At 43.0% G+C, this 27,746-nt stretch overlaps 3 protein-coding genes across 3 annotated transcripts in view; 1 reads left to right on the top strand and 2 right to left on the bottom strand.

The window, feature by feature from the left end:
* efl1 (elongation factor like GTPase 1) overlaps positions 1-1,367 on the bottom strand; it is an 86,459-nt gene extending 85,092 nt beyond the window's left edge. The window contains 4 exon segments of the mRNA XM_071546545.1: positions 18-102; positions 249-316; positions 791-890; positions 1,229-1,367. Of these exon segments, the coding sequence (XP_071402646.1) occupies positions 18-102; positions 249-316; positions 791-881 (244 nt within the window). The 5' untranslated portion in view covers positions 882-890; positions 1,229-1,367.
* A 663-nt stretch (positions 1,368-2,030) lies between these two features.
* On the top strand, positions 2,031-8,219 carry saxo2 (stabilizer of axonemal microtubules 2). Its single transcript, XM_071546547.1, has 8 exons — positions 2,031-2,068; positions 3,421-3,612; positions 3,764-3,966; positions 4,522-4,883; positions 5,515-5,748; positions 6,215-6,337; positions 6,831-6,952; positions 8,057-8,219. The coding sequence occupies exons 1-8, from the start codon at positions 2,031-2,033 to the stop codon at positions 8,217-8,219; spliced, it is 1,437 nt and encodes a 478-aa protein (XP_071402648.1).
* Positions 8,220-11,352: 3,133 nt separating this feature from the next.
* Positions 11,353-27,746, bottom strand: part of adamtsl3 (ADAMTS-like 3) — a 162,250-nt gene continuing 145,856 nt past the window's right edge. The window contains exons 24-31 of the mRNA XM_071546546.1: positions 21,804-21,986; positions 20,593-20,682; positions 20,041-20,307; positions 17,316-17,499; positions 14,235-14,439; positions 12,311-12,414; positions 11,967-12,181; positions 11,353-11,471 (exon numbers count right to left, since the gene is read on the bottom strand). Of these exons, the coding sequence (XP_071402647.1) occupies positions 11,353-11,471; positions 11,967-12,181; positions 12,311-12,414; positions 14,235-14,439; positions 17,316-17,499; positions 20,041-20,307; positions 20,593-20,682; positions 21,804-21,986 (1,367 nt within the window). The remainder of the gene's footprint in view (positions 11,472-11,966; positions 12,182-12,310; positions 12,415-14,234; positions 14,440-17,315; positions 17,500-20,040; positions 20,308-20,592; positions 20,683-21,803; positions 21,987-27,746) is intronic.

Raw genomic sequence — 27,746 nt, 5'->3', positions numbered from 1 at the left:
AACCAAGGTGGCCTTACCAAGAGCATAGTGCAGAGAGATCGCACTGGACTTCATGGTGATTCCTCTGATCTGCTCATCCTCCCTGCTGTCCAGATACCTCAGCTGGGAGATTAAAACAACATTTACAGGCATAAATAATGGTAAAACAAAGCAACACTTGGAATCCTGCACAAACCATGTGTTAGGATATAGTAAACTACCTGGCATAAAAGTAGCAGTTAATAATGAATGGCATTAAAGAGACTTACCTTCCCAGCTAGGCGACTTGATATGATACCATTGCTTGCCACTAAGCAGTCAGCCAGAGTAGTTTTGCCTGTAAAGATGTAGCCGGCTCTAGATCATTTCATTACTTTACAGTTTCTTATGTGTCACATCCAAACTATACAACTAGCAAAATTCTAAAAACCAATGAGATTTATTTGGGCAACAAATCTACAACTCTATATATTAATACAGGAGAAATGCCTTCATAATGTCAGGTTGCAGCCCATTACGTTCAATGCTGTCTTGCATGGAGAGACCATCAAGCCAAATTGCAAACTTCAAATCTGTCAATTTAATATGCCTTTGCTTATTGGCGTATACACATACTTCACAAATCATGACTTAACACCTTTTCTGAATCATTAGGTTCCACTGGAAATTTCGGCTTATATATATCACCCACCAAGCAGCACTTATGTCAATAAAATTTCAACTTTAAGTCGACAGATTTTAAAATTGAATTTGGCTTGACGTGCTCTCTACACGAGAGAATACAGTAGAAACGTTGAGCGAGTCAACTCACCATGGTCCACATGTGCCAGAATGCAAAGGTTTCTAATGTTAGCAGGGTTTCTCTGCAGTGCGATGATCTTGTCCAGGCTTGTGTGCCCCATGCTAAACACCTACAATGAAAGTTATACAACTGATGTAACTTTATTGAAATAAACGCCTGAACGTTAGTAACTGGCAACTGACAATACAGCATAGTACAATACAGACTGACAGAGACCCTCTTTGGCTTGTTTATTAGTTAGTTAGCTTGATAGTTAGCAGTACACTATAGCTGAACAATACGGCATTAACAGATAGTGGTTTGAAGGACATGAAATTTGACAGGACGTCCGAAAGAGGAGGCAATGACACCGGCTTGTCTGTGAATTTTGACAGGTGAACTTTGGCTAACAGGCTGGGTAGCCGGGCTAGTCAAAAGCTCTCTATAGGAAGAAGAACAAGGAATAACCTGGCTCCTTGCTCCGTTAAGACTTCCACACAGCCCCGCTGTCGTGTACTACGCCGCTTTATGGAGTTAAATAGCAGAATATTGTCAGAATAAGCACATATTTTACAGACATGTGGACTAACTCAACTCACGTTGTTTTCCCGGAAGTTGTAATGCCACGTTAGCCACGCCCACTGCTACGCACTTATGCTGCATTCAGGGTCCACAGAAAAGCCCAAGTTCAGTTCAGCTTTCAAACGGTAATTGCTACTAGAGTATACAGTTCGCCTCAGCTTTCAGCTGGTAAATACTGCTTGAAGTACTGCTCAGCTCAGCTTTCAGATGGTACATACTACCTTGGGAATTACCACTAGTCAAGCAAAGGGAAGGATACTCATTTATTTAAAATAAAACAAACAACATGAACGATTTTCACAAGTCATTTTGTGATTACAACTCTTAACGCCAGGGCAGGACTTTCTGGATGTATTTATTTATTTTGTCTGTGGTTGACATTGCAGTGCTTACTTCCATATAAAACATGAACATTAATATGTACCCAAAGTCTACAGAAAATTTCAGATAACGGCTTCAAACGATTGCTACGGTTTGAACACTTCAGAGTCGGTGCTTTGACCCTATGGCTTTCGCCCTTCAAGTGGTGAAAGGCATTTTTTCCCAATAGGACCTGAATGCAGCATCACGCTCCAACGTATCCAAGACGCTCAATGGTTGCTATGATACCAGATGCCTACTGAGCCGCATATTTCAGAGTTGTAGAGGAGTCAGTGTGGTTTTCTTTCTAAATATCGCGCTGTAAAAGATGAAGAAGCTCTGTATATGCGAGATTTGTAGTTGTGGGTATGTATTTTGATTTTTAACTAATGCTGGTTCAAGTTGATTTATTCGATTTTCTGATATGTCAATGCGTGGCTGCGCTACTCATCACACATTTAACTTGTTATCTGTGGGTTATTCATTATTATTCGAAATAAGGTCCATTCAAAATTACTACTGCATAATAATGCATAATCCATAGATACTATGGGCTACTATAGGCCCTGGGACCCACCTAAACTCAGATTATCCACCTTTTTATTTGCTGGAAATATAGTCTACCTTTTTATTTGCCTAATAGAGTTTACCCATGTCTGAGGGTTGTGTGCCCTCCAATAAAACTAGTGCAATGGAAGTTTAGCCACTTTTTGAGCCTGACATAAAACCTGTGTGATGTGAATTTCATAGTATTCATTATAGTAAGCAGTATCAAACTGATGTAAGTTATATAAAGATGTGGGGAAAATACATAAATGAATGCTTTTCAAAAAATATAATAGCCTAGATCTTAAATGTTGGTGGTTGTTTGCCATATGATGATCACTGACTGGGGGTCAAAGTTTACTTACAACAATGCATAGGCCTCATATTGCTTGGCAGATCTAGAGCGCCCATTCAAGAAACACAAAAAACCCAACATGCATGTCAGACCGTTGATTAGTAGGCCAATGTTTGATTCGGTGTGTGTTTACGGTGACACCAGAGCAGGACTGCACACTGGTTGTGAGCTTTGTTCTCCTGTTGTGAGCATCATGAGCGTATTATCACCGGCACGCAGACACTCCCTGAGCAAAGACGAGCCTGCCTGGGTTACCTGCTGGAACACAATGGGCACGTCTCTCTGCTGAGGAGTGATAGTGAACACTGCGCTGCATTTTTGAAAACCTTGGCTAATTGAATTTGTGTCAGATTCAGAACTCAGCCTGGATCCCAGACACCTGACAGAAGAAGATATCCTATACTTTTTTTTTTTTTTTTTTTTTTTCCATTTTATCATATTTTCCCTTTTGTCTTACTGTAGGCTATTATATTGCATATCCGTTGATATTTTTTTAAATGCATTATCATGTATTTCATACCATTTTGATTATATTCATATCTTTGATATGTTTTCATATCATACATAGGCTATTATTTGCTTTTTTTTCTTTGTCTCAGTAAATTCTACTGCTGTTAATTGGCTGCAATCCATACTTTTTCATACATCTCTGCTTAACACCTTCAAGTGTTGAAATTGTCAGTTGTGTGTGCTTATACCTTCTTTTGCTCTATTATTATACATATTCTATTTTCGGGGATCATTAGAGTTTCAACTAATCTAAGTCTTTCCTGGACTCAAAGCCGCACTGATCAACTCTTCACTGTTTTTCCCCCAGCCGTCATCGCTGCCCCCACAAGCCCACAGCCCTCTATGGGAAGGGGAATTCTGGGACATGCGTGCTGACGGAGTACACGGAGAAATTCCCGGTGTATGAAGCCGTCTACAACCCTCCTCAGACCCTGAAACCCAAACCAGAGCTGGATCACACCAGGGATAAGGGGAGAATGGACGGAACAACGATATTCAAGTAATGACTCACCTCGGGGCGGCACTGCACCTTGTCCCCGTGTAGCGGCCTTGCGGGTGCCAACATAACATCAGGGAACTCAAGCTTGTGAAACTAGAGATCTGTAATTATCTGTGATCTGTCTCTCTCTCTCTCTGTTTACTCTGAATAGGGCAGACTTCATACCCCATGAGGTGAAGCGGCGGCCCGGTCGCCAGCCGGTGGAGTACAAGCCTAATCCAGCGAAGATTGATCTAGGGACAACATACAACCAGGACTTTAACCCCCATGAGCCCCAGCTCTTTGTCCCAGTCAGACCCAAAGAGAAAAGCTATGCAGTACCAGCAAAACTGGACACCATCCCCACCTACAAAGGTGATCCAATATGAATGTGGAAAATGGCAGTGCAAACATGCCTTTTTATTTTTTTTTACTGGATTTTTTTTACTGACTTTGTCAATAACTGAATTAAAGTGAATGACTGTAGTGAGTAGGGACCAATATGGGTTTTTGAAGGCCGATACCGATATTCTGGGTAAACTGTCGATAGCTGATATTCAATGTCTTTAAATTTGATGATTTTTAATAAATTACAAGTATTCAGTGTTTTCCCCCAAGTTGTATTCTTGTCAGGGTGGAAAAGCCTCTGAAACAGCATTTAGATCATCATGGGACACTAAAACTCTCTACTGAAATCCATGAGAATAAGAATAATCCAAAACTACTAACCACAACTAGTGGAGTATCGATCAGTTTGGTAAATATGTAATCCATCAAATTGCATCATATCTATCATATCAGAGGTGGATGACACTGACTTGTCATATCCAGTTTTTAATGAAAGGCCAATATCAGCAAACCAATACATCATTCTGACATTTAGTGAACAAATGATATAATGAAATTGAAATGACTCTTTCTGCCTCCTAGATGACTTTCGGCAGTGGGAGCTGTGTAAGCGGGAGCTGACCAGGCCCGAACAGAACTACCAGCCTCCCTCGTCCAAGTTTGGCGGCTCCACCACCTTCCAGGACGACTTCGTGCCCCGAGCCGCCGCTCCCCGGCAGAGCTTCAAACCCGCCAATGTCACCAAATCCTCAGACGTTCCCTTTGACGGGGTGACCAGCAACCAGCTGGCCTTCGTGGTCCACCCGGTGGAGCCTCGCTTCGTGAAGCCCCAAGAGGCTTACAGGCCCAGCAGCCAGCCCCTCCAGGACCTCACCACCAACCGCCTGGACTACCAGGGCCGGCCGGGAGAGCTGCCCCAGAGCTGCAAGCCCAGCAACAACAAGGTACAACGGCACCCACTGCTGTGGCTGATGGAGCAGCCTTCATATGTGGACTAGCTGCATCACAAATCTCCTTGCAGCCACGTCTGGTGTCAACATGGAGGTCCACTGGAGAATATGTGTGCAAATAATGTCTAAATATATCTAAACAACTAGGCTAGAAAGAAAGAAATACCTGAAAAAGTAATGTTTTTGATGGGTTTTTTTGCTTTATTAGCTTGCTAACTAGCCAGTAGGCTAATATAGCAAAGCAATTGATGTTAATGTTAACAGACTACTAGGCACTGCTAATGCTAATTCTAACAGCTGGTGTGCAACAAGAGGACAGTATGGTAAACTGATACTATGGTTAACTAGCTAACAAGCTGACAAACACAAAATCAGATGTATCAGTGATGAAATAATCAGTTCCCAGTCAAAAACAGCACAAAATGAACTATTATCTATTCAGTTCTAATGAGATGAACAAGCTGTACATTTAGAAACACAATCAGCCGTTAACAGCCACTGTCGCCTATAGGAGCAGAGCACCTCCAACATGGCCGCCAGAGGGTGTGTTACATCACCTGGAAGCCCTCTGTACTGGGATTGTTATTGTGTTCTGTTAAATTCTATTCTCTCCTCTCCTCTACAGCATTCTCTGGCTGTGTCTAGCTTGCCTTTCCAGGGCAGCACAGAGAACAAGGACCACTTTAAAGAGTGGCCCGTCTCCCTGCCTCAGCTCCACAAGCCAGAGGAATATACCAGTCCTACCGCGCAGATGGACCTGAGCACCACCACTGCTGCACACTACGTCAGACACCAGGTCCAGCCCTTCAACCCCGCCAAGCCCCACAAACCACCCAAGAGGTCCTCCGCTCCCTTCCAGGTAAATGAGAAGAATTTGCTGTAACCAGTCCATCCAGGAATTTGTGATTTTTTTTTTATCGCAATAATGAACGCAAAGTCAACTAATCCCTGCAATATTGGTAAGAACTTTTCCACATGAAGTAACCAAATCAACATAGTGCTAGCCCAAGATTTTTCTGTTCAGAAACTGAAAAGGAGGGGCACTAAAGTATTTCCAGTACTTTCTGTGATATGCAGTATCGCTTATCATCACAGGAAAAGGTTATACTATATGACTCTTAATGGGAAGTAGTTATAAAAGTCCCATTTTTTGGTATCACTTGCCACTTTAGTACCATTTTCCCCCTTGTGATTTTTAGTAATTCTCCCAATTCCACTGCAAAAAAACCCCACGAACAACACTTGAAACTCCAATTTTTGAGAAAACTCGAGTTAAGATGGACCTAAACCGACTGAACAAAAAGTTCCTGTGTGTCTGGCTGTAGACCTTCACCACCATGCGGGAGGACTTCCAGCCCTGGGCGGCTCAGGCCAGGCGGCCGATTGCCAAGAAGCCCGAAGGAATCCACAGAGCCAGCGGGAAGATAGAAGACCTCACCACCTTCAGGGCAAATATACAGCTGATTCATTATGTTACACAATCTAGAGCAGTGATTCTCAACCTTTTTCATATCAAGGACCCCTAATTTAGTCCACATTAGGGCCACAGACCCCCATTTGATGAGATTTTGTCTCTTGGACCCAAATCTGAGAATATTTTTACTGTTAGATATGATTTTCCATGACTATATGTATTGTAGGGAGAGAAATAACAGTGAAAGTATGATCAAAATAATAATTCTTCTACATTCTCTAATTGTGTTAACTTCTTGTAAATGAAATAATGGTAACAATTCATCAATTTGCTGGGGAGCCCCTGGAACCCCCTCAAGGACCCCTGGTGGTCCCCGGACCCCAGGTTGAGAACCGCTGATCTAGCGCGCCACCACATGAATAACTTATTAACCTTGTAACCTAAGAAAGTGTATATCTGAAACCTTACTTACTGTGGTGTTTTCTTCTGTTGTGTTCCATTGTGTTCTATTCTATTCTATTTTCTAGGCTCACTTCACGGCCCACGAGCTGAGGCCTAGTGTCAGCTTCAAGCCATCCAACCAACCAATGAGAAGCAGCGCTCCGATGGAGGACTCCACCATGTATCGCTCAGAGTTCACCCCAAAGAGGTTCTTCCTGCACGCTGCAGCACACTGAGCGACCCAGCCTACAAAGTCCTCATCATATAATTCAGCAATAACATAGCTGTGGTCATGCCATGTTGTACTGTTACCGGTTTCCTGCAGATATAGGAAAGAGGCCAACCACCTCTAGTATGTTATCGCTCACAACAACTTTACAATAGTATCAAACTAAATATAGTAGTGTTGCACAGGAAGTGATGCGTTTTACGTCACATCCGGGTACTATGTCATTCTATCAAGAGCAGCCGTTGACGTGCCAAGTTATCACATAGAGCTTTAAAGGTGCATTAATTCATGTATGATTTATGTCGACCTCTATCTGCGACAAGTAGGAACTGCAACAGCATTGACAGGTCTCAAAATGGGTGGCACAAAATCTCACTTATTGCCCCTTTAACCCAAGATTCAAGCTTTGGGTTGTAGTTTTATAAAAGAAAAAAATAGTTCCTACCCATTGCTAAGCACAAAACATTGCTTGCTTCATCACATTCCAAAGCAAACAAGACCAGGGGCCAGTTGCATAAAGATAGACCTAGTCTTAGACTTAAATGTGACTTTAAGTCAAACTTGCTATCTAGACATTTATGTTTACCTGTTCTGACTTCTTCTTGATTGTTGTAGCTCTCTAATTTTGTTTCTGTCTCTAAAGACTCTCTCTCTTCTTCAGACTCTTTCCAAAAATTTGCCATTTTTTATGAAATAGCTTCAGTATTTAAACTTCTCACTCTGACAGTTGGGCCACTCATTGCTATAGCAACAAATCTCTTAACCCAAGCTTAGCCAGGGGGAGTGTGGCTAACTTTTCTACCTCAAAATAAGTCAGTCTTAATATTTAAGCAACATACAGTCTAAATTAGACTAATCTAACCCGTGACTCTAAGACCAGTCTAAGGCTTAGACTAGTCTTAAACTAGCTTTATGCAACTGTCCCCAGGTACCTTTCAAGTTATAAGGTACAAGTTCGGTTATGAGCCCTCACAGAATGCACAATGCGCGGTCGGAAACAAATATATCATTCAGTATCCGCCTGTGATCTTCTGACATGAGCGGCACTGATGTAGACTGTGTATTTTGCGTCTTGTGTTGTAGGATCAGCGTGTGCCCTGCAAGTTTCGAGGCGCCTCCGGGCTACGTGTTCGAGGAGAGCGACGACAGAGGACACAAATTCTTCAGGAAGCTGTCATCCAAAGACGGCAACAGCAAGCATGGAGGCAGTGCGGTCCCCGTGCAGAAGGCAGTGGCAGTGCTGTAATAAAGAGCGACTGTGTTGATGATTTTGACAGTCTAATTGATTAATTGTAAGAAAGCAATGTCTAATTGATTAAAAGAATAGTTTTTGGGAGATTGGCCCATTGGTCAACTTACCCATTAAGTGATGAGAACATATAACACTAAAATCATCCATGTGTCCCCAATAGATCGTTGGCTCCATTCTGACACTTTAGCAAACGCTATGTTAAGTGATAGTCGACCACTTGCAAAAAAATGAAATTAAGGATAATTCAGGTTATTTTCAACCTGGGCCTTATTTTTTATTTAATTTCATGCAAAGTATAATTGGACATAAGGCAGGTCCCTATGCAGTGTGAGTGTTATTGTCTTGGCTGTTGACCCTGTGTATGTGTTTTGGGACAGCAGCGCTCCCGGCAAGCCGCAGGTATGAACACTATACAGTAAACTATGTGATTACATTTTCAATAATCATGATGGCAGAAACAAGGAAAATAACACCCTGGTTGAACATAAACAGAATTATCCTTTAACTCAATACAACTGATTAGTTGTTTTTTTTGTTTTGTTTATTTGGTTTATTTTGTGTAACTATTTCAGGTGATTTTAGCTGTACAGTCTCCCATCACCTACCACCTTAACTTCCTATACAAACAGAAAAACAGCTAGACTTAAAATTAGGCTGCTCATTAAATTTTAGAGAACTTTAGAACTTTAGACTTGCTCCAAGTTCTCATTTTCTCACTTTTTGCTAGTGGCCTACTGCCACTCAACATAGTGTATGCTAAAGTGTTAGCATGGAGCACCAGAGCCAAAGATCTACTGGAGACATATGGATGATTTTGGTGTCTATGTTCTCATCACTTGACAGTTAGGTTGATCAACAAGACAAATCTCCCAGAAACTTGGTGTACTCCTATAAGTAATGACTAACTGATTTAGAATATAACTGTAAGAAAGCAATGATTAACCTTTTAACATTTAAAAGTGGATTACTGTGCTATGTATTGCACACCATAACTTACTGTATGCTCCATTAATTGTGTTTACCATACAGACAATGCAATCTGTCTCAGAGAAGTACAGTATGTGCTATGTGCAACACAAAGTATAAGTTATATCAAATGGTTAAGGGCAAACATATTTTGAACTTTTTGTGAAAATCATATTATACCTTGAAATAATGATGGGCTGTAGAATTTCTATGAAAAATGGGTTAACAAAATGTATTAAGTGATCAAACTGTCTTTATTCCTTTGCATTGTTATCTAGAGCACTTTAATGTTTTGTTATAATACCTCATGTTCCTTCAATCAAGCTGCAGTTCCACAAGCAGTATGAATGTCAACACCCCAAATATGCAGTATAGTCATCAGTAGCCAGGGAGAAACATTGAATGTAAGTATGCATGTTACTGAGTGGCATGTCATAATGTAGCTATAAAACATCCGAGATTGCACTTAAATACATGCAAATAAAACCAGGAGAGTGGCAGCGAACATGCCACCCGATCAACATTAACAAGTGCTTTATGTCTTGTTTTATATTCTAAGAACAGGAGTTAAAAAGACACCTACATCATGAATAAGGAAGTAAGAAAATAAAAGTCTCACAAAATCTACATACACTCAATATACAATATTGCACTTAAAACACAGTATATACAAGACATATTTTACAATGCAGCACATCGGTATGATAACCCAAGACGAAGTTAAAAGGAATAGACCCATCATTCAAAATCAATGCTCTCGCTTGTTCCTCTAGTCACTTCGGAGTTGTATCCCATCAGTAACTGTTCGAGTAGACTATTCTTCACTTGTAAAATCGTAATTAATCTCACAAAACCTCCATTATTGTCAAGGTTTGGAATCACAAAGTGGTGTTGATAAATATGTGGATATGGCAAAAAAAAAAATGAATTCATGCTTTCACAACCCGTTCCCCCCCTCACCAGCTCTCTGGCACAGTAGCATCCAATGTATTCTCCTTTTTTTCCCCCCCCTCATCAGTGACATGTGACTACAATCACATCCCCATGCCTTCACATGTGTGAATGGTCATTAAGGATTTAAATCCAAAATTCTTACTATTTATGTACATGCATAACCTAACATCATCATAAATTAAACACAGGATACCCACTGCTTTGTTCTGTTTACATTAGGGTTCGACCGATATGGGTTTTTGAAAGCCAATACGATGCCGCCATTAGCTGATATTTTGTGCCAATATTTTGTGCTGATATTCAGTTTCGTTAAATTTGACCATTTCCATGCCAAACAAATCACAAGAATTCAGTGTTTCTACCAGAATTGTATTCTTGTCAGGGTGGAAAAGTCTCTGAAGCAGCATTTAGACCATCATGGGACACTAAAACTCTCCATTGAAACCCAGACTAATGAAATTCTTTTAGTGTCAGCAGCTCCTTAAGGCAGGGCGACCCTCCCCACCTATTCAATGGCAGGGAAACTCTGGGATAAGTCTTTAAATGAAGAATTAATTTACAAACAAAAAACAAAAAACGGAATAGTCAATAAATAAAATGTGTCAAGAAAATAACATTTCATTGCAGGTTTTACTGACTGTTTTTATGGAGCTGCTGATAGGATGAACCTCCATCGACATCACTGGCCGATATCCGGTATCTAATTGAAGGCCAATATTGGCAAACCAGTATATCGGTCTAACCCTAGTTTACATATGCCAAGAGAGCACTGGGACACATTCTACGACAAGCAACATCAACATGTTCTGCTTTTTGGCCTCCGCCACTGGAAACCAAAACGCACCGGGGGGGGGTGGGGGGTGGGGGGGTGGTTGTAAGGAAAGTCCGAGACTCCATTCGATCCACATAGTGAACACTTCGTCATCGTAAGAGAGGGTCGGGTCCCGAATCAGAAAATAAATCCCCTCATCCTTTCAGTCTTTTAAACAGGCTCCGCTCGCTCCAATTTTTTTTTTACGGATCACAATTTCCATTTTAGGAAAATGAGAGGAATTGGATTGACTTCTGTCCGGTCTATATATGTGCAGTGTTTTTTTGAAAAGCAGCCGCTCGCAGATGATCTCCCGGTCAGTCTCTGCTCGCCCGTTCCTGCCGTACGGTCCGTCTGTTCACACATAGAAGGCGTGGTGATAGCCGCCCGCCGCCACTAGGTAGAGTCGGTGTCCTGTAAACACGACTCGCAGCACCTCTGCTTGTACATATCCACGTAGCAAAGCTTTAGTCTCTTCACCACGTTGCAGTACTGGGTCGTGTCCTTGCACTCACCTGCGCGGGGAGAGAAGGGGGGAAAAAAAAGAAGGGGCAAAATGTCAAACAATCTGTTTAATCACTAAGAAGCAATCAGTTCTTTCCTTGGAGAAGTCGTTTTTGTGTGTGTGTGTGTGTGTGTGAGAGAGAGCTTGATGTCAACATGGATTTATACATAAACTGTTAAAAAAGCACATAACTTCTTGCGGTTGCTGCTTTACCACTCAAAAGACTGCCAGGTATAGCTGGTTTCAATGTCTTGTGAAAGTTGCCAGTAATTCCTCTGTTGTTCTGTTTTCTCTCTTAGTACGCAGGAGACATTTTTTCCCCCCACTGATGGATGTTTTACTGGGTGTTTCTTGATTAACAAATATGTCCGATTTCAAAATCTCAGACCCGCTGAGCGCTTTAGCAGACCTGGTCTCGGTGTTAGAGGACTGATCGGGGGTTCGCTGTTCCCGCCGACGCAGACCCACTTTCCACACACACACACACACACACACACACACTTACTCCCGCAGGGGGTGGTGTTGCAGTGCTGCCAGGTGGAGGGGCGCTTGAGCCAGGCGCAGTGCTGCTCGGCCAGAGTCCTGCCGCTCCTCCGGTGAACGCAGTCCACCCGGCGCGACTGGAAGCCGCTGCCGCAGGCCACCGTGCACGCCCGCCATGCACCAGCACGCCACTGCACGTCGCACAGCTCCGACGAGCAGTTGCGGACCGCCACCGGCCTGAGAGAAGAGAATGGAAAAAAAAGCGGTTAATTAGCGAGATCGTTTTTGGCTTTTGTTTTTATTTTGGCTGCATCTTGTGTGTGTGTGTGTGTGTGTGTGTGTGTGTGTGTGTGTGTGTGTGTGTACCTGTTTCTGAAGTCACAGTCCTGGTCCGAGGAGCCATTGACATGCTGGCAGATGACGGATCTCTTCTGCACAGTGGTGGCGGGGCCTGAACACCTCCCTGAACACTGAAATGGAGTTACACACAAAAAGAATAAGAAGAAAAAAAGAATACACCAATGCATAAGAAATCTGTATATATCTGTATATCTTGTAAATACACATTAAGATGCAGTCGAAAGCAGTAGTTCTCAGCAAAAAAAAAAAAAATTGCCTAGTCGGTCCTTCATCGGGAAACATTTGTTCATTCAATTCTGCGATGAGACAGAGCGCCTTGGACAATTTCTGCTGAGAACTGCTGCTTTTGACTGGATGATAATGTATATTTACAAAGACTTCCCATGAATTGGCTTATTCTGACTCAGCTGTTATCTACATTCCAAGAGCCCCTGTCCATTCTAATCTACACCGAGGACCCGATGCAGTGTTCCTTCCCTCCCGAGTTCTCAAGAAGCGGGGGGAGAAGAGCCATTTCTAGCTCGTTATCTTGCCAGTGTTGTCATTTTTGCGATCCATTGCAACATACCAGATCAATTTTCCTCCATTTTCTTTTCCTTTGTGGAGCAACAGTTCAACTAGGCTGAACTTTGAGGGCAAGGGTGAAAATTCCCTTCAGATGTGGCACAAGCCGTTAGATATAATGGGTGTAGGAGCACAGGGTTGGAGCTGTCCTGCGGTCTGTGACAGCAGCTTAAGGCAGATCACCGCTATAAAGACAATTCTTGGAGCAAGTTGAATTGCAATGGAACCAATTGAAATGATATCACACCATTGGCAGATATTTTCACTTGTTTAATGCGACAACGTTCCAATGGGTTCTGGGTCCTAACAGAAGGCCAACAAGCTGTCAATTGAAGGGGATAAATGTGATTCTAAAGACTATTTCCTTGCGTGACACTGGTTTGTATAGAAAATGTTTCTTGGAAGTCACGGGGGAACATTTTGAGGGCTGAGGGATTGCAACTCTAAAATTCAAAACAGCCATCAATTGACTATGGCTTGGCCTGTCTAGCATTGCAGTCCACGTAGGTAGGTTTCATTAGTTGACATTTTGCTTGAATCCAAGTCAAGTCAAGTCAGGTCAAGTTTTATTTATTTATAGGCCAATATTGCACAGCATGCCTCAAAGGGCTTCACAAAACAGAAAGATAAAAGCAGTGGTCAAAACAAATACAATAAATTGAACACTCAATAAGAAAATTAAAACAATAAAAGTAATTAAAACAATAAAATATAGCATAATTAAACCAAAAACCACAAGTAGATAGGTTAAATACAAAATACAATAACATCATTGTCACATGACCAACTAGACTTGGTCATATGTTCAAGAAAACAGATGTGTTTTGTGAATCCAACAAAGGTAAGACAATATGTCAGAATCTCAACTGAGATTAGCTCTGGAGCAGGACAGCTTCGCTCCCAGTTGTCAATCAACTGCACGCTGATTGCTATTGGCTCAGTGTGTAGTGGAGGGAGGGGACAGAGGGTTAACCCTAAATGTGTTGGTCTTCTTGGTTTCCTTAAAACTTACCTACCGCAGCTTTAAAGACAACTAAGATTTGAAGACTCACTTCTAGATTAAATTACTTATTAACATATTTTTTTGTTGAATGCATGAAATCCTTTTGAGAATTTGGTAACACTTTATGTGTTGCTCATAACGCTTTGTAAGGCATCACACACATATAAGAACTTAATAGATGCAATATAATTCATATATCAGATCATTCTATGTAATACACACAATGTGCAAGAACTCTAGTGTTTGAATCCTTTCTCGGCTGCCTAACAAAGTCATAACATACTAGATTCATCATGTTATTACAACGCATTATAATGTGCTGATCTGATTTAAATGACAGAATAATCAAGTGTTGGAAGTTACCTTTCCCCAGGAGCTGGTCACCCAGGTGGGACAGTGATTGGAGGTGCACTGCTGCCTGTCGGCCGGCCGGCTGCTCCTCTCGCAGGCAGGGGGCGCTAGAGTCCTCGCCGCTCCCCGGGCGTCCAGCTGCTGACAGGACACCTGCCTCTGCTTCCAGCCGCCGCCGCACGACGCCGAGCACTTGGACCACACCGACACCACCCAGCTGGCAAGATGACAGGAGGCAGTGAGAACAAAACCATCAGTTGAGTTGTTTGCTTGCAAAGTGTATAATAATATGTAATCATCTTGAATTATATCGCACTTTTCAAAACACAGCAACAAAGGAGTAGATAAAAACAGAAACAGATCAAATCGACAACAATGAAAGCAAGGTAAGAAATATAAAAGCAAGGCAAGAACATACAAGAAAAACATAAAATGTAGGTCACAAACGATTAATAAAAGATGATTATATGAAAGCAAGTACATCAAAAATTAGTTTTAAGAGCTGATTTAAAGGATGATAGACATTTTGCAGCCTGAGCTCCTCAGGTAGCCTCGATGGCAAGTGGCCATTAGTATTTTGAAAAAAAAAAAAAAAGGGAAGAGACATTACTGCTTGTTAAGTTCAAAAATCTTTATTGAAACAAATGTCACTTTCTTGATACTAACAGAGCAATCTCCCTTATTCTGCCTTGTTTCAAGATACTGACACTTGTTTCTAGATTTTTAAATTCTTTAAACAAGTGAAACTGCATTGGAAACAAGTGAAATGATTTCATCCCATTGGCAGATTCTTTCACTTAAAAATCTGATTTGAAGATGAATAAAATTGTTAAAATGGATATTTTTTACACTTAAAAAAAGCCCAAAACTATATAATAAGGAAAAATAAGTTGACCCAAGGCTAGGATCCAGTCTATAGTAGACAAGGCTCCACATGGCAGTGGCTTGTAAAGCTCAAAGACTGATTCCCCATCTGACAGTTTCTCAGCGGTCAGTGAAAGCAGTGCATCTGTTTTAGCCATACAAGCCCTGCTCATTCATGAAGATATATGGTGGAGATCTCTAATATGTCTTTATGCTCTGTCCAGCTGCTGAAACAGTTTGGAGACCTACAAGACAAAAGGCTGTTATGGAATATAGCTGTTTATTACTGCAAACCTTTACCAGCGCAATAACCCAAATGATGTGTTAATGACAATCCTTCTGTATTCTGTGTGTGTGTTTATGAGCATGTGTGTGCACATGTATGTTTTAGTGCCTGTGTGTCTGCCTGGCTGTCTCTGAGGCTGCTTTCTTGACGTGGACAGTAAAAGGTCACAGACAAAGGCTAGCATTGTGCCGGGATGTTCGCTGATAGCTTGGAAACACACTCTGAGCCGTTTCCCAGAGAGAGCTGCTGCTGTATGAGTCTGTGGCTGTGCTGCCAGCGGCGTGTGTGTGTGTGTGTGTGTGTGTGTGTGTGTCTTTCTCTGTCTCAGTGCACATGGTAATAATAAACCAATGTTTTTAGCACAGGAACACGTTGGCGCAATACATGATTTGAAGCTGTCTGATTCATACTAGAGATGGGACGATGTATCGCAACTCAATATATCGCGATACAAAAATGTGACAATACGTATTGTGGGGCAGAAAAATGAATATTAGCTCCATGTTATTCTGCTGTAGTAATCACAAATGAGACGGCTTGACCACCACAGTTTCACAAGCTCTCCATCCAAATTATGTTATTTACACTTTGTAATGACATTTTTAAATTGTTGTTTACATTCTTGCAAGCCAATGGCACCGCTAGAAAGATTTGTGGCTCAGAAATAAACATAATTCTGCACAGTCAGACTTTGTTGTCATTGAACTTTTATTTATGACATCGTATCGTGGTTGAATGGATGTAATCAGATTTGAAAGCCAGAAATCTCTGCACCTGGCCAAGTAATGGTTGAGTCAGTGGTATTGATCATCAACTCTATCAGCCCCCTTGCTGGCTATTTTGTGCTATGGGGCAGTAAAAAGCTTACATACTGCCCCTTTAAATCAGCACTGATACCAATATGTGACAGGACAGTATCATAAAACACACCTTCTTTCATATAAGCTACAGTTTGCAGGATACTACTGCACCACCATCCAGGCTTGATTCATGCTAATAGTGGGTCATTTGTGTTGGATTAGCTGAACAGAGCTGTCTGAGTGTCTGGCGTTGGGGTGGGGTGGGGTGGGGTGGGGGTGGGGGGGGGTCTGACTGATGGGCCGTATGATGCGTCGGGGCAGGTTGGCAGGGCTGGAAACACCGGGGGGGTGGGGTGGGGGGGGCGGCGAGGAGATTCTGCTGAGAATACACTTCTGCTGTGATCTGGCTGCTCTTGCTGGACTCATTACAAGTCTGCCAACTTTTAACACCATCTATCATTCCACCCAGCTCAGGTTCAGTTTACATGTGTAAAGGCGGTGGATTGTATTACAGAGAAAATGTGTCGTATGTGTGTCTCTTTGAGTTTGACTGATATATCAGTTTGCTGATAAAGTTTCTTCTCAAACTGGGGGTAGAAGATAATTTTGGGGGGGTCATGAGATGATTTATGTATTATCATGTATAATTTTTCAGATTTTTGCTTTTTTTCTTGTGAAACGCTGCACAGTATTCAGGCCTCTCAGCCTCCTCTGATAATCAAATGAAATGGCCTGAGCTGGGAAACTCATTCTTTGGTTGAGCTGCAGCCTGTGATGGGGGTCGCGAGTAGGCATCGCTTCATTTTAAGGGTCACGAGCCAAAAAGTTTAAGAACCGCTGGTCTGTGGGAAACCCTTAACCTGAATTAATGCCGGAGTTTGATTGGATTCCACACAAGTATGAAGGAACATGTCCTACTTTTATTCTTCAGTTTTAGCATTTCAGTGTTAGAGCGCCCCGGAGGCTTTTGCATCCTGCCAAAAGTGAAAATCTGGGGCAAAAACTGACTGATTTTTTGACATGAAAATAGTCAAATTGGAAGATACTGAACATATTGGCCGCTTCAGTACAAAACTAGGCATCAGCATCGGCCTTCCAAAACCCATATCGGTCAACCTACATACTGTATAAACTCATGTGTACCTGGGAGGGCAGTCCTGTATGCTGCAGGCCGCCGGGGAGCTGATGGGCCTGGGTAAGTGGTGGCACATGGTGGGCTGGACCTCCCTTCCCTGCGGACCCACACAGCGAATCCTCCGCAGCCGGGTCCCTCTGTTCCCGCAGGACGCGCTGCACGCCGTCCAGTCGCCGAAACGCCAGGCGAACTCTGCGGATGTAAAACACACACACACACACACACACACACAAAAAAAAAAGATAGAAGAATACGTGAATAAATCAGCATGCGGCATCACCCAGTGTTGCTATCCACACATGGAAAGAGAAATCCATACCACTCCATAAGGGTTTCTGCATTGGATATGCCCGAGGCGAAGCTGAGCGAGCTGACGGAGCCGATGTATAATACATAAAAGAAAACCTGAAGACAATGATATACGGTCATCACCCTGGGGAAGGTATCAACGCACCGTTCTGCCGAAAAGCTGCAGAAATCACCGCGTCATCATGTTTTTTTTTTTATTTTAAACTTTATTTATCCGGGGGAAAGTCGACTTTACCTTCGCACGGTTCCACACGTTCGCACTGGGAGCGAGGGAGTCACTTATTCACTCTTCACCTATATTTTCCCAGCTGGTCCGGGGGATTCAAACTGGCAACCTTCCGGTCTCACAATCACACTGGTCAAGGTGACACCGCAGCATCAGCCATAACCACCGGTTTGGCCAGTTCTCCCGCGATTTCTGCCAGTACTTTTTTTTTTTTTTTTTTTTTTTTTCATATTACTGAGCGTTTGTTATAGTCTCAGTTCTCAGCTTACCGGTTTATTCATTCTGCCTGATGGGCTGCTGAATTTCTGAGGTTTAGCAGTGGCTGCCCTTTGCTGCACACTTTCTTTCTTCAACCTTCTCTCTTGCTTTCTCATGCCGTCTCTCCCTTTTTCCGTGCATTTTCCCTCTCTCTCTCTCTCTCTCTCTCTCTCACTTTCCACCTCCCTCCCTCAGAGGCCAGGCAGCCACGCTCTGGTTCAGCACACAACCAGGACAGCGAGCTTTCTCTAACTAGAACAAAAAAAACGAGTTCCAAGAGGCTTGGCACCGCTTTAAACAGCGGGACTTAAGTTGACTGCCATGCAAAGCTCTGACTGTCGTAACTTCTTTTCCTCCCCTTTCGCTCTTTATGCCTCTCGTCTGGTTCTCTCACTCTCTTTCTACTCTGTGACCCTGCCCCAGTTTCCTACGTTAAATTAAAAGAAAATCTCGAAAAATTGCAGCCGTCATCCATTAATCACGGCTGATATTAGCCATTAGTCCGCTGTCATTTGCCCCCTGGCTCTCGCGTCTGAAGCACAGACCCTATAGTGTATGACAGATATTTTGGGGGGGACTTGAAGTGGTACAAATTGCAAATTGGGGTCCGGTGATGGCTACCAGCTGTGTCTACACTCCAGCGCTTAAGCCGATCAAACTTGAAAGGACAATGGCCGTCATGCGCCCGTGTTTTAGCAAATTGGGGGCAGGAGAGAGTAAGTAAGAGGCGACTGAGAGGACTCCGGGATAAAAATGGGCTGACATCGCACAATAACGGCCTTGTGCTTCCAAACGCGGACTATCGGGGTGAGGAGCGTGCAGGCTGGTGTTTTGTAAGTGCGTTTGTGATCTGAATGTGTAGAAACTCAAAGTCACTTTGGGTCAGTTCCCACGAAACACTGAAAAACAGTAAATGCAGCGTTGAAGGACACAAATATACTGTGTGCATGTGCGTATTTTATATTATACTCTATGGGCATTTAACAATCACATCAAACTACATCACATACAATATTCCTGTGACCATAGAATGAATATGTACGAGTGAAGATCAACAGAAGCATTTTCTGCTTATATGTGCTAGGGATGAGCGCGAGCAGTTGAATACTTAATTACCCACAAGACATGTTGAAATAAATTTTTGACCTCGGGATGTTTTTTTTATTGATTTTGTGGTGGTGGTTTTCACAGTCAGTTGGGTAGAAACTGATTTGTATGGCAGGGTCATTGAATCGCAGTAGCTGGTGGAGATCTACACCTGAAAAACTCACACTGAGAAGACTTTCTGAGGAGAACTACTGTGAGATAGAACTTAATGGAACTTAACCGAGCCACACACTCCAAACCAAAACCCACTGCACTGGTGGCAGAGGAATGAAAAGCTCCTCCAGACACTTGGTGTCCTTGCCACACAGTACTTTTCTTCACCAAAGGACAGGTGGATATGGTTGTTTTTCTACACAAGAACTCGGCTCAAACATAGTAAGCTAGGGCTGTTTTTTTCCCTTTTTCTTTTAAATCTGAACAGCTAAATTAGATTTGAAGGACTTCATTAGCCAGAAATCCTGTAAGGTGATGTCAGTAAATTGAATGTCTTCTTCTTAGTATATGGTAGAGATGGAGGTGGTGAAGAGGTTGAAGTGAAGAGGTTCAGCCATTGTTGGTGAATTCAGCTTTATCTGGAGGGAGTGGCTGAATTTTTATATAAAAATGTTAAATTATGTTTTAGCCATTGCCTAATTCAGATGGACCTGCATTTAACTTGCTCATGTTGCAAGAGATTGGTGTGACTGTATATAAAAAGTGTTAATTTCAACTACATGCTCCGACTCTAAAATTCAGTCACTCTTCAATTAGTGAAAAAAATTAGCCCTCCCTAGTATTTGCACAGGCATATATTCACACACACCCCACACACATACAGGTCATCCCATGCTCACCCTCAGTGCGAACGTATATCCAGGCAGACATCATCTGTCTGGTGCTGTTGACGAGGGTCCGGCAGCGGTAATGGCCCGAGAACTTCCCCTGGAGGGTGCTGACCTCCAGGACGCGACCCCTCACCAGCATCCTGTACTGCAGACCCGGACCCGGACCCGGACCAGGACCCGGGCTCTGGGTCAGGCCTGCACCCGAAGCCTCCTTCAGGGTCTGGTTCTGGTAGTCCCAGCGGACTGGCATTTTGTGGTCAGGGACTACTGGACAACCTGTAGAGAGACATACTGAATTATATTCAATTTAATATCCTGTTACATGCAGTTGCCCCATGAAGTATTCAACACCTCATAGTTTTTACATATTTTGTGCATTATATGATGCTGATTCTAATAATTATCATGCACACACAAAGGGTTTATAATATACACTTATTGTGCCTTATAATGCCTCATGAGAACCACTTCAAGAATAGTGTCACTGAGATTTCCAATGCCTCCTGCCTTAAGAGTGTGTGCTTCCACATTTGGATGCACACACTGTGTTTGTGTGTATACCTATGCGTAGGATGTCTCCAGGTCTGACAATGACACTGGTTCCACTGCGTGAAGCCATCAGGACCCTCCGCCTGTTCAGCTCCTGGGAGACTGGAGCAACCCTGCCTGCTCCAGCTGGGTATGGACCTGCGTACACACACACACACACACACACACACACACACACACACACACACACACACACACACACACACACACACAAATTGTTGTTCCAGTTGCTTGCCCACATTGTCAAAGTCACAAGGACAGCCAAACACAAACCAGAAAATGCATTGTGTGTATATACAGGACAAAATAACAGAAACACCCATTGAAAAAACACTTTCACTTTGAAATAAGCCAAATACAAAGGCAGTGTTAATTACACAGGTGAATGGAGTCCATTTTACAGGACCAGGAGCACCTAAGGGAGCCAGCACCGTTCCCTCATGATGCTCCCACATTCCAAGATAATAACGCCCCCATGCACACTGCTGCTTTAATAAACAGTAGGATGAAGTCAGACTCCTTCCATGGCCTCTCCAGTCAGCAGATCTAAACATCATTGAACCTTTATGGGAAATAGATTTCCACCTCCTTCATCCCTCAAAGACCTGGAGGCTTTCCTTCTTGAGGAAAGCTTCAATACCGACTACACACAGTTCAGGATGCAGGATGACAGCAAGCCAAGGAGGACTGAAGCTGGCCTGAAGGCTCTTCTCCTTATTAGATACTTGATATTCGTATATTGTTAGGTGTTTCTGTTATTTCTGTCCACCTTCTATATATTCCAGTGTGTGTCTGACAGCAGAGTCCTTACAACCAAGAACCAAGTCTCTGAAGTCCAATAAGAACCCCCGACTTTCATATTATAGATTGACACTGCAGTCGACTCATGCTGGGAAACGGGAAGCGCTGGTCCGACTGACTTGGTCCTTCACTCGTGGCTTTAGTGCAGCCGCATGTTTAGCATATGGAGATGTGCGGTTGCTTAGGATATGCTCCTTTGAAACAGACCAGGGAGAAAAAAGTCTGGAGAGAGCGACCATGGGAGTGTGTCCAAGCAAACACTGCTGCGGAGAGTGTGTGACGCTGGGTCAGAACATCAGTCAGGATAATGGCTCCTAGACCACCGTGCTGTGGCCTGGCTGGCCTTTCTGGGTACTCTCCATGACTCTTTGTGCGTGTGTGTGTGTGTGTGTGTGTGTGTGTGTGCGTGTGTGTGAACCCACCGTGGACTTGCAGGACGGTAGAGGCGGTGGACTTTCCTATGGTGTTGCTGGCCGTGCAGAAGTAGGTGCCCTGGTTCTGCAGAGAAACGTTCCTCAGCCACAGCGCGCCGGAGGGCAAGGGGACGGCACCGGCCCCCAGCGGCCCGTCCCGCCTCTGCCAAGTCACCGCGGGCTGGGGGACACCTGAGAGAGAGAGAGAGAGAGAGAGAGGGAGGGAGAGAGAGAGAGAGGTTATCACCCACTGGCAATTGCAAAAGGGAGATTTAAGACATCATGGCAGCCAAGTGAGAACAGCAGATGTGATCGTTATGTGACCTGAGGTAGAGATTCACTTTCTTTTGAAATGTGAAAACCTTTGCTCCAGAGCAAAACTTCAAACTCAGGCTACATTCACACACTGCAGCTGAAAGTGTCGATCAGCTGGAACACAGATCTGATGTTTTCTGGATGCACAGAGTCACATTTTCGATTTGGACCACATGGATATGATCCTGAGGCATGCGACCTACATGAGACTTGTATTTGAACACTCAAATCAGTATTTGTCAGCGTTGCCATGACAATAAGGAAATCGACTGTCATTCATCTGACAGTTTTGTCAGCTTGGGTGAGCCAGCTGTAGCACGGAGGATAACGAGACAATGGAAAGAAAGCAAAATCGCTCACTTGATCGGTGTGGAAGGCACAACGTCTTCAAAAAAAAAGTGGAAGAAGCAAAACAAAATATAAACTGATGTGACGTCTTTTGTTGTTACTCGGCGCACTCGTCTGTTGGACTTTTCAACATCGCTGTCAGTTCATATTGGTATCAGATACGGGTTACATCTGAGAATAGATATGAGCAGTTATCCAAAATGAAAGAAATGAGCATGAAGGCCTGACACAACCTAACAAAACTTTTGGCAAATGAAGCTGCAGCATGTCTGACTGACCAATATACTGAAGAACGCCGCAAACCTGAGGGACACACACACACACACACACACACACACACACACACACAATTTATGCATATTGATTTTGGCCTCTAGTAAGGTTGAGGCATGGAGTGTTATGAGAGCTGTGGTTACAGTACTGGCAAACACACACACACACACACACACACACACACACACACACACGCATTCACACAGAACGAGTACACTAGCCCCCAGGCTATTGATGATTATGTACTATTGTGCAGTTCTTGTTTCAAACCAAATATTTTATCATCCCAACATGGGATGAATGCATAAACTGTTATTTGTTTGTTTTTTGGGAAATGGACCTTTTTGTACGCAATATTGCTTCTGATAAACATGCAAATACAGCCACTGCAAAGAGAAAAAGACAAGAAGAACGAGAACAGGAAAACGAAGGGAGACAGGAGGTAGAAAATGGGAGTAGATGGAAAATATTGACAGGGCAAAAAATAAATGATTGATGCAAGGACGGCAAAGAAATAGATGGGGAGAGAAATAGATGACTCTCAGTTTGCTTCTCTCCACCTGAAAACCGGCGCAGCGGGTAAATGTCAGCGGCGGCGCGGCGAGCTTGACCCGAGGCTGGTATCGATTACCGAGATAAATCCGAGCGGCGGATGCCAACTTCTACATTTCCTGCCAATTCTTGACATGTACGTACAGAAATGAGAACCATACCGCGTGGAAATATTAAACCACGCTCGACGGGATGATGACTAGCCTCTGTAATACATCACCGATGTCTGGAAGTGCCGCAGAGGCCGAGATGCTGCGCAGGGCGTCGGGCGCTTTGATACTTTCTTCTGTCACACTTGCTGTATCAAAATCCCGACCGCATGCAGCTTCCACTGCCATGCTGCTTTCTTTTCATATTAATTAGATTGACAGGCGGACTACATATGTCCAAACACCACCACACTTCAAGTTATTTCTGATATGTAAGCACCATGAGATCTATCCATCTGCGTTTCACCCTGTCATTACGCTTCTTTCCCATCTTGTAGTTTTCAGAGATGATGTGCAGACATGATGATATGGAGGCACGGTGTTATATAAAGTAGGGTTCGGCCAATATGGGTTTAAAACTCTCCATTGAAACCCATCAATAACATCTCGATTCTATACTTGTGTGGAATCTGATCAAAATGTCTCATTAGAGTCAATTCAGGTTATGGTCTTCCCATATACAGTGCAGTATTGATCAAATCTAAAATAAATATGTAATCAATCAAAATGCATCATAGCCATCATATCAGAGGTGGGTGACACTGATTGGCCGATCTGATTTTTAATTAAAGGCCAATATCATCACCATATATTGCTCTGATGCTAGTATAAAGAATACAATCTTTCCTCTGTTTTGGAGATATATAAGCCTATATATGGTGTTGTGTCTCTGCACCCCACAAGAGGGAACTAATACAACATGCTCTATATGGACCATTTGTATATATTGTTAGCTGGTAGAGGTTTTCCATAGCTGATATTGAGTATCTTTAAATTTGACAATTTTTATACCAAATATTTCCAGAAAATGACAAGGATTCAATGTTTTATTCTTGTCAGGGTGGGAAATCCTCTAAAACAGCATGTAGACCATCATGGGACACTAAAGTCTGTATTGAAAGCCAGACTAATTAAATTCTTTTATGTGGGTTAGCAGCTCTTTTAAGGCAAGGTGAGGCAGGTTTCATGTCAGGTTTTACAGACTGACACCTCTGAAGCTGTTGAGTAAAAAAATAGAGGAACCTCCATCATATCAGAGATGGACGACACTGACTCCAATATCCAATTTTTAATAAAAGGCATATCAGCAAAACAGTATTTCAATCTAACCCTAATAGAAGAGACTTCTGGGAACTACTGGTATTTTGGTATCATGTCCACACTGATGAGGCACAGATAGTGGGAGAAACAAAACTGGTTTCTCATCTCACTGGCCTCTCTCATGTGGATTGTCTTACTTGCAAAAACAGTAAAATAGCACCAATTGCATAGGACAGGATAGTAAAAGCATGGGTGTCAGTTAGATATGGCAAGATACGGCACTCACCACAACTTAGCTTACAGTAAGTGATTCCAAATTTGATCTTGTAGTTTTTATTATTATAGTGGAGAGGAAAGATCAAGCAAAAATAGTCAGAAATCTAATTTAGAAGCCATATCTGAAAAATAAAATTCCATCAGGGGATTATTCAAGACCAATGTTAGTGAACTGAATACTTAGTAAATGTAGGTGTAGTACACCTCTGATGGAATGTGTGCATATTTGTGTGTGTCCATATGTGTGTGTGTGTGTGCACATGTGTGTTTCATGGAGGCATCACAGCTGCTGCTAGAAAATAAAAGAGAGAATCATCTTGCATTACGACCACCTCTCTGTCTATCGCTCTGTATTCATCCCTGACTCCTTCATTTCTCCCATTGAGATGAAAGCACGTTATTTTCGGTCTCATTTTCTTGGGCGTCTCACACACACACACACACACACACACACACACACACACACACACACACACACACACACACACACACACACAGATACACAGATACACACTGACATGCAACTTCACTCATCTCATCCAATCACCGGGTGATGAAAATGTCTGATAAAACAGGCTGGTTTGTGCTGCACTGAGGGGCTAGTATATAATATGACGTCAGCCATGCATATGTGTGTGTGTGTGTGTGTGTGTGTGTGTGTGTGTGTGTGTATGAGAGAGAGAGAGAGAGAGAGAGAGAGAGAGAGAGAGAGAGTGAGTGAGAGGCAGACAGACAGACAGACAGACAGACAGAGAAAAACTTGAGGTACTACTGGGGGAAAACGTAAATACAGTAAATGAAGCAGCAGTTGTTGTGTGTGTATCCATATATAGTTGTGAGCAGTGTTGGGTGGCAACATGTTACAGTACTAATTCAGTTCCAGAAATGGTATTTCTTACCAATCAAAAAATAAATGAAGTTGAATTATCCAGAAACTATATCCCACCTCCATCCCCTGATTTTTATCATCATACTTAGTTGTTGTCCTCTCACACTGAGCTAGTTTAGATGAGAAATGGTAGAAAAGTCAACTCTCTCTCCTCTCTTTGGAGGTGTAACAGAAAAGTAAGATACCAAATAGTGTAACAAGGGAGTAATAAGTACAGTAATACAATTACTTTTGAAATGAGTAATAACTAATGAGTAAATGAGTAATATAATACATTCTTTGAGGAATGAGCCCAACACTGACTGAATGTGTGCAAATGTATGAGCGTGAAGCAATGTATTGCTAAAAAAAGAGATCTGTCAAACTCTCCCTGGATAAATAAAGGTTAAAAATAATGTCACTTGAAACATGCAACCTTTACTTTATACAGTAGACTGCTCTCTTTATGACCACAAAGAGCACAACAACCAGAGTATTGAATGCCAATGGATCACTCCCAAGTCAGTTCCTGATAAGTGACTGCCAAAATGAGACCTGGTCTCTCATTTCAACAGATGAGTGGAGCTCCAAATGACCCTTACTATCAAGGCTTAGTATCCTGCCATAGTAAACCACTTAAGGATAGATATCTGGATAGCATGTTGGCTTTCCACGCCATGACTCCTCAGCTAAATGTGGCTTTCAGCATCTCAACGCTGGAGGGAGAGCCAACTGGGAAAACTAGAGTCAGTATCAAACCAGCTTCAAAGGGCTACAGATGAGATCGAATTCATTCGGTTGGTGGCACAAGAATGCACAGCACTATGTCAGCTCATACAGACTCATCCTCGTGTCTACTACCTTATATCTTTTGCTGAATCCCTTTGAGAAGGACTTACATAGCCTTGCAACCACCCTTCTTCCACTCCATGTTTCTGGAGGATCTAACTGAGAAGGAACTCCATGACCACCCAACGCCTCTTGAACCACCGGGAACCCTCCTTCCAGTACCTTGTTTCTGCAGAATCTGATTGAGAAGGATCTCCATGACTGCCCAACACCTCATGAACCACTGGGAAACATTTTTCCACTACCTTGTTTCTGCAGAACTGAAGGATGAGCAGGATCTCCAAAGCTGTAAAAAGTCTTGTGACCACCGATAACCCTCCTTCCAGTACCTTGTTTCTGCAGAATCTGATTGAGAAGGATCTCCATGACTGCCCAACACCTCATGAACCACTGGGAACCATTTTTCTACTACCTTGTTTCTGCAGGATATGAAGGATGAGCAGGTTCTCCAGGGCTGCACAAAGTCTTTTTTTTTTTTACCAGCGATAACCCTCCTTCCAGTACCTTATTTCTGCAGAATCTGATTGAGAAGGAGCTCCATGACTGCCCAACGCCATCACTGGTAACCCTTCCTCCACTACGTTTCTATAGAATCCAATTGAGAAGGACCTCCTTCTGGGAACCTCCTCCCACCTCTGCAAAGTGAGAAGGACCTCCATGGCCACCCAGCGCCACGTGACCACCGATAACCCTCCTTCTACACCATGTTTCTTCCATGTTACTGCTGGTAACCCTACCTCCAGTACATGTGTCTGTAGAATCCAGTTGAGAAGGACCTCGACGACCACTAAACACCTCGTGAACCACTGGGAACCCTCCTACACCTACCACTACAGCAGCTGATTTCATTGATGAGTTCCTCCCTCTCTGGTTGAAGGTGTGCTAATCAGATAAATCAGCTGCTGTAGTGTTTGGTTGGAATGAAAACCTGCAGACTCGTCCATGGGACAGGACTGGACACCCCTGGCTTAGAGGGAACTCTGACCATGCTTCCTTCCAAAATCACTGTCGCCCTCTCCAGGCTGAAAAAACAGATCCTCAAACCTGTGAACACCACTGTGTCCCCCGCTTCACCCTCCTACACATAGTTTTGCTTCTTCTCCATTGACATTACCTGTGTGTTAGAGTCCCAAATATATGCCCAACGCGATCCAACCAAGTTTAAATAAAGAGGGATTTGGTGCTCGACAGTAGCAGACAATATGTAAACAAAACTATTTT

The sequence above is a fragment of the Centroberyx affinis genome, unplaced genomic scaffold (assembly GCF_046629955.1).
Source record: "Centroberyx affinis isolate AG114_WGS23_722 - 3 ecotype Tasmania unplaced genomic scaffold, CSIRO-AGI_Caff_v1 ptg005310l_1, whole genome shotgun sequence".
Lineage (NCBI taxonomy): Eukaryota > Metazoa > Chordata > Actinopteri > Beryciformes > Berycidae > Centroberyx > Centroberyx affinis.
Note: the sequence above shows the minus strand (reverse complement) of the source record. Positions and strands in the feature narration are given on the sequence as shown.